This window comes from Poromitra crassiceps (genome assembly GCF_964638095.1).
Source record: "Poromitra crassiceps genome assembly, chromosome: 10".
NCBI classification, from domain to species: domain Eukaryota; kingdom Metazoa; phylum Chordata; class Actinopteri; order Beryciformes; family Melamphaidae; genus Poromitra; species Poromitra crassiceps.
In genome coordinates, this window is record NC_139631.1 from 11,265,674 (window position 1) to 11,273,173 (window position 7,500).

The 7,500-nt window shown below is 48.3% G+C and overlaps 1 protein-coding gene across 6 annotated transcripts in view; it reads right to left on the reverse strand.

Annotated features, from left to right (window-relative positions):
- Positions 1-4,163, reverse strand: part of pdlim5a (PDZ and LIM domain 5a) — a 95,822-nt gene extending 91,659 nt beyond the window's left edge. For all 6 annotated transcript variants that reach the window (XM_083644784.1, XM_083644783.1, XM_083644781.1 and 3 more), the window contains exons 1-2: positions 4,040-4,163; positions 3,112-3,409 (exon numbers count right to left, since the gene is read on the reverse strand). In XM_083644784.1, the coding sequence (XP_083500910.1) occupies positions 3,112-3,210 (99 nt within the window). In that variant the 5' untranslated portion in view covers positions 3,211-3,409; positions 4,040-4,163. The remainder of the gene's footprint in view (positions 1-3,111; positions 3,410-4,039) is intronic.
- Between the last annotated feature and the right edge of the window lie 3,337 nt (positions 4,164-7,500).

Genomic DNA, 7,500 nt, shown 5'->3' on the forward strand with positions numbered 1-7,500 from the left:
CTCTCCTATCCTCTGCTCTCCTCTTCTCTCCTCTGCTCTCCTCTCCTCCCCTCTCCTCTCCATTGCTCTCCTCTCCTCTCCTCTGCTCTGCTCTCCTCCCCTCTCCCCTCTCCATTGCTCTCCTCTGCTCTCCTCCCCTTTGTTCTCCTCCCCTCTGCTCTCCTCTCCTCTCCTCTCTCCTGCTCTCCTGTCCTCCCATCTCCTCTCCCCTGCTCTGCTCTCCTTTCCTCTGCTCTCATCTCCCCTCCTCTCCCCTCCTCTCCTCTCCTCTCCTCTGCTCTGCTCTCCTCTGCTCTCCTCTCCCTTGCTCTGCTCTGCTCTCCTCTCCTCTCCTCTAATCTCCTCTCCTCTCCTCTCCTCTCCTCTCCTCTCCTCTCCTCTCCTCTCCTCTCCTCTCCTCTCCTCTCCTCTCCTCTGCTCTCCTCTCCTCTGCTCTCCTCTCTTCTGCTCTGCTCTCCTCTGCTCTCCTCTGCTCTCCTCTGCTCTGCTCTCCTCTCCTCTGCTCTCCTCTCTTCTGCTCTGCTCTCCTCTCCTCTGCTCTCCTCTCTTCTGCTCTGCTCTCCTCTGCTCTCCTCTGCTCTCCTCTGCTCTCCTCTGCTCTCCTCTGCTCTGCTCTCCTCTCCTCTGCTCTCCTCTGCTCTCCTCTGCTCTACTCTCCTCTGCTCTCCTCTGCTCTCCTCTCCCTTGCTCTGCTCTCCTCTCCTCTGCTCTGCTCTCCTCTCCTCTGCTCTCCTCTCTTCTGCTCTGCTCTCCTCTGCTCTCCTCTGCGCTGCTCTCCTCTCCTCTGCTCTCCTCTCCTCTGCTCTCCTCTGCTCTCCTCTGCTCTCCTCTGCTCTGCTCTGCTCTCCTCTGCTCTCCTCTGCTCTCCTCTGCTCTCCTCTCCTCTGCTCTCCTCTCCTCTCCTCCCCTCTTCCCTCCTCTGCTCATCTACATGCACACGTTTCACCTTTGATGAGAAAGTAAGCTGATTTAACGTATTTCCTAAGATACTGAGTCATTGGAGATACAATATTCATATTCAATGGCAACAAACATTTCAAGGGAAACGAGGGAGAGGGACTTTTCTGACTACCTCTGAACAGCAGTGCATTTTGGGTGGGGTGGGGAGGGGAGGCTGGCCAGCGAGACTAGTCGTCCACTAATCAGAAGGTCAGTGGTTCGATCCCCGCCTCCTCCAGTCTGCATGTCGAAGTGTCCTTGGGCAAGACACTGAAACCCAAATTGCTCCCGATGGCTGTGCCAGCTGTAGCTTCCTGCCATCGGTGTGTGAGTGTGTGCGTGAATATAGGCATTATTGCAAAGCGCTTTGAGTGGTCGGTTGACTAGAAAAGCGCTATATACAATGAATGCACATCCATTTACCATTTAATATAAATTGCTCTGTGGACTTCTGAACATTTTAAAAGTGTTCTGGATATAATCTGGATTCAAAGGGTTATGCTTTGGGTTAGCCTTGTCAACAACTTACATTCCATGAATGTCAGTAGACCTAACACATGTTGATTGCATCAATAGCCACCACTGTGTGCCGTTACTTTACTGGCAAAGTGTCAAACCTCAGAGCATATTGACATCATCCTGATGCGACACTGAAAGGTCACATACTATCTCAGTGGTCACCGTGGGCTGGTTGGACCGTTACGGTTTACTGACTGCCAACTTCTCTGGGCAGCAGACAGTCTTTTGTGGTCGCCATTGAGGATAGATTTTATTTCCTTTTCCTTTCGATTTTTTTCATTCCTTTTCTCATGTCACCTTTGTCTTACTTGCATCGCGCTTGTTTTTCTTTCTTTGTTTGTCTCTGGGCTTTTGTCACAGTTATTCAGATAAGCATATTTCACGGTCCTCACACACTCACATATATACACACACACACACACCACACACACACACACACACACACACACACACACACACACACACACACACTCACATACATGCACACACACACACACACACACACACACACACACACACACACACACACACACACACACACACACACACACACACTCACATACATGCACACACACACACACACACACACACACACACACACACACACACGCACACACACACACACACACACACTCACACACACACACACACACACACACACACACACACACACACCAGTATGGCAAGAATTCACATGGCTCCAGTTAGTGGGAAAAGTCTCACATCCAAAGTAATAACACAAACATGGCAACCCAAAGCGGCCCCAAGTGGGATTGGCACAGGACCTGGCAACCCATTCATCAGTCTCATGTTGCCATAAGTCCCTACACTGCCAATTTTACTGATTTGTTGTGTGTGTGTGTGTGTGTGTGTGTGTGTGTGTGTTTTGTCACAGTCTGTCAGCTGCATGCAGAGTTAGCCAATAAAGCCACAGTGTCTAAGCAGCGCAGAACAGAAGCTTGAATACTTAGAGTATCATGTTTCAGGATCACAGTATAGTTCAAGTGCACAGGGGAATGTATTTGTGTGCACATGTATGTGTGTGGGTGTGTGTGGGTGTGTGTGGGCGTGTGTGTGTGTGTGTGTGTGTGTGTGTGTGTGTGCGTGTGTGCGTGTGCGTGCGTGCGTGCGTGTGTGTGTACTGTATGTGTGTGTGCATGTCCGGTGCACAGAGAGGAAAGTCTAAATGTTACAAATAGACACATGATAGAAATCAAGGGACCATCAAGTTATTTGTTCATGCAGCGGGATAGAAGCCAGCAGTTGTGTGTGCCAGAGCTTTTGATTGCTGTATTATAGACACTCACACTGAAGTGCAACGAATAGAACGCTAGAAAGCAGTGAGTGGCCACTAGGGAGGGGCAGGGGTGGAAGGGTGGGTCAGGGGTTACTAGGAGGTGGAAGAGGTGGTGGCAAGAGGGGAGAGAGAGAGAGAGAGAGAGAGAGAGAGAAAGAGAGAGAGAGAGAGAGAGAGAGAATGGAGGAGAGATGGAAAACAGTCTTCGTCTTTTTCATCACCCATCAGCTAAATCGCATTGTGGGAATGCCATTCCACAGCCCTCTGAGGAGTGGGTGTACACAAGTGTGTGTGTGCATGTGTGCGTGTGTGTGTGTGTGTGTGGTATGTGTGCGTGCACGTTGTTTCAGTCTTACCCTGGAGATGGTGAGTGGCATGTTGAAGTCCTTCCCTCCCTGCAGCCTGAAGCCCCAGGGGGCGGGGCCTAAAAGCGCCACACTGTAGTTACTGCTCATGGTCTCTCCGACGACGTCAAGGGCACTCGCTGATGATGTCACTGGCACTGGCGATGTCGACGACGGACGACGATGTTGCTGACGGACAGCTGAGCTGATGAAGACGTCGCTGGCGCACAATGATGGCTTGGCACTTGTAGCGTTGTATGTTAGGATTGTGTCAGAAATGCCGGGTCACTTTCAGCTGTTGCTCCAAGATCTGCAGAAGATAAGGAAGAAAAACAGACATTGGATTTATGATCAGATGGTTATGATGGTTATGTAAGAGCGAGGAAGGAAGGTGGAAAATGTACTGATGCATGCTCACAAGAAGAGACAGAAGAAAAGGGAGGGATGAGAGGGATACGGTAAGTGAAAAGGAAATAGAAAAAATATAAATTAACATTGATGCAATCAATCTAGTTGCAGCCATACAAATCCTAGATATGAAATGTATTACATTTACATTGTTCTAAAATCCTTAGAAATTACATTTTCAGCATACAATTCTGATTGCATCCTCTTAAGCAGGTGACCCGGAAATATTGAAACACACATGCATGCAGCTGCGCACTCACGTGCACGCACACACGCACACGCACACACTAAAAATTGTATTATTTCTAATTCATTTTTTTTTCTTCTATTTTTTAAGCTTTCAGGCGGATGATTCAACAGTTTGCTGCAGAAACAGCACAGCCGACTAAACATTAAAATCATGCACATCATTTTTAAAACACAATACTCTTTAACCAACATTCACTATAGTGGAAGCTTATGAAGCAAAGATACTAACAATCTTAGCTAAAATTAGCAGCATTTAATTACTAGACGAAACAAAAAGCTGTACCTCTTTAATGGAAGTTCCAGATAGGAATATAAATTCCTTGACAGGCAGGTAGACAATATAATCCCTAGTTTCCCCTCCTGGACTGTTCCCCTTCCCAGAAAACACACCGTACTGTATGTGTGTGTGTGTGAGAGAGGTGGAGAGGGATGCAATGCTCTTATATAGCAGCTAATGACAGAGGGGAGGGGAAAGGTGGAGGAGGGGAGAGAGAGAGGAGAGGAGGACTGGGTCGAGGTCGGGATGGGAGGAGAGAGGGGAGGGGCATAGCCTTAGGGGTGGAGTGAGCAGAACACAGGAGAGAGGGAGAAAACAGGGAGATGATAAAAGCGGGGGGGGGGGGTTAGGATGGGTGGAGACAACACGAGGGGGCAGAAGAGAGGGGGTGAGGAGGGAGGGGGATTAAGAGAAGAGTTCAGGAAGGCATGGGAGAGGGAAAGGGGGCTGGGGGAGAGGGGGCGGTTTATCTTTCATCCAGATATTTTGGGAACATGGGCTCAGTGCAGCCAGGCAGGCAAGCAGCTTGATTTAAGGTGGAACAGCCGTAACCCCGTCATCAGAACACAAACACAAACACCCCAAAGGCTGGGATTAAAAGTCCTCGCACAGGGGGGAATAGGAAACTAACAGCGGCTAGCAGAGGTAGCATCATAGCATCAGTAGGTCGTATATCATTTCAACTCATGATCACTTTCTCCAACTCATGTATCCTCCTTTATTATAGAAAAGGGAGCAAGTGGGCTTTGTCTGTCTGTTTCAATTCTTGTCCCACTGACGATTTCACAATGTCTATGACATCATCGTTGATGTCATCAGTGACATCATTATTGACCAAAATCATCTTATGACATCACTGATGATGTCATGGGCACTGATGCTCATCAGTGACAGTGATGATATCAGTGAGGCAAAGTTGAGCAATTGTGCGCTGCGCATGCCAATAGAGCAGGTGAGGCCACGCAGCAGCCAAGCTGCGGGCAATTCGCGTAGCAGCCAAGCTGCGTGCGGCTCGCCGGCCGATACCCTTGTACCAAAAAACATAAAAAGATTGCACACGTTTGATTTAACGTATAAATGTTTCCCATTCTTTATTCTCTATTCCCTACTCATTAAGTCCTGCTTTCTATCCCATAGTAACAATAGTATAGTGCATACCGTAGTTCCTTGGCCCTAATCAAATCAACTTCAGAGTAGACATACAGCTATGGTCATTTAAATGTCTAAATGCATTGTTTTGCTGTGGTCATGCATGGCTCTTGAAAACCCTGAGAAGCTGTCGAGTGAATCACTGATCTGATCAATAATGTATCGATCTAGTCTCTAAGTGCAACGTTGGCCATATCATTTCAATCTTGCTTACTTATCCATTTCCTAATTAAATTTACCAGAAATATTGTGCCCTTCACACGCTCAACTGTTGAGCAATTGACCCTTTTCACCGCGGCCATTTTGTGTCGAAAAGGCAGGTGCAAGCAAAACACTAATGAGCGTTTCCAAATTCCAATCATGGAAGTTGGAAACCCTCATTAGTGTTTTGCTTGCATCTGTGTTTACCCTGCCTTTTCGACACAAAATGGCCCCCGTGAAAAGGGTCTATTGTGCGCCGCCGCAGAAACCCCGGCCGCTGGAACCCCGGCCGTCATATTCTAGATAGGGAAGATGTGTAGAGAGTAGACGTTTCTATTTCCTTCTCCTGTACTGGCTTAATCTGTCCAGTCCCTTTTTCTGGCCCAGACAGAGCAATATTTACTTTCCATTTAGACTGATGTAGGAAATAACCTCTTGCCAAGTCATAACTCTGCACTGCGTTCACTGGGCCAGTTTTAGCTGTTTGATAAGTCTTCAATCAGAAGAGGATTTCTCAACACAACAAACACCAACGGAGAGAGGGATAGAGGAGGATCGAGAGAACGAGGGGGGGCTATAAAAAGAAGACAAGAGAGGTACATCAGAGACAGAGAGAGAGAGAGAGAGAGAGAGAGAGAGAGAGAGAGAGAGAGAGAGAGAGAGGGGGAGAGAGACAGAGAGAGAGAGGGAGAGAGAGAGAGAGAGAGAGAGAGAGAGAGAGACAGGTGGAGAGAGAACAAGTGTGGAGCGGGAGACAAGAGGAGGGAGCCTTTGTGTTGACACTTGACCTGTGTGTTAAAGCGACCAGCTGAATATATCTTCTCTGTACAAAATCCATCTTGTAACAACTTCTATCAGATAACAACCATGATATGTCACAAAAGAGACATTAATACATACACTCACAAGAACACCTGTACACCTGCTTAGCCTATTCATGCAATTATCCTATCAGCCAATCATGTGGCAGCAGTGCGATGCATACGATCATGCAGGTCAGCAGCTTCAGTTCATGTTCACATCAAGCATCAGAATGGGGATTTGTATTTTGTTTTTTTATCTCAGGCATGGTTGGTGGTGCCAGATGGGCTGGTGTGAGTATTTCTGAAACTGCTGCTCTCCTGTAAGTTGACGCTGCCGGATGGTTTGTTTTCACATAGCCATCTGGGAGTGAGTCCCTCGGGAAGTACCTGGCAGGTGATTGGATGAACCATCTGTCCATCAGAGGCTCGCTCTCGCTAGCAATCACACCAAAGCCCGCCCGTAGCTGCCTCATAGGACGCCGATTGGTCAATAAACCACTGTTGGAGCGCGGCGAGATGGATTTGTCGTGCGACCGTGACCTGGTGATCTCGCGTGAATCCGAGGTGAGCTCTCCTGGGCAGAGCTTTCCTCCAGAGTTGACACAGAATATCATGGAACAACAGAAACAACCAGTGAGCGGCAGGCAGCTCTGCCGACAGAAAGGCCTTGTCGACGAGAGAGGTCAGAGGAGGATGGCCAGACTGGTTGGAGCCGACGGGAAGACGACAGTAACCATGTCTTTACAGCTGTGGTGGTGCAGAAAAGCATCTCAGAAGGAGAACCTGGAGGCGGATGGCACTTTAGTAGCTGATACCCACCCCGTGTATTAGTAGACAGCGCTTTATTAGGTGCTCGCTGAGAGTATACAGAGAGCACACACAGCCGGCTCTTCATTAGCCTGCTAACGAGTGTTCCCACAATTGTGTCTCCTACAGACATCTGGAGCACAGCCAGGTTCAACAATGGCAGCAGCAGCAGAGGGATCCTGGGAGGAGCAGAGAGGGGAAAGTCATTAAGTAATTTTTCCATTGCAGACGGGCCAGCGCTGATCTATAATTGTGGAGAAAATGCCGTTACAAAAGGCAGCGAGTGTTTATTTGAATCTACGCCACAGATGGTTGCTCATGTCTGTTGGCAGCGAGATGCGACGAATGAGTGCAACTTTATTTTGTGGGGGAAATTTGATGACAGGCATAATGAGTTCGGCATAGGTCATCTCCTGTATTAGTCTCCCATGACATCAGTTTCCCATCCGTTTCCTTCCCAAATCTAACACCCATGTCTTTGTGGGTCTGGTTATTGAAGGTTAACAG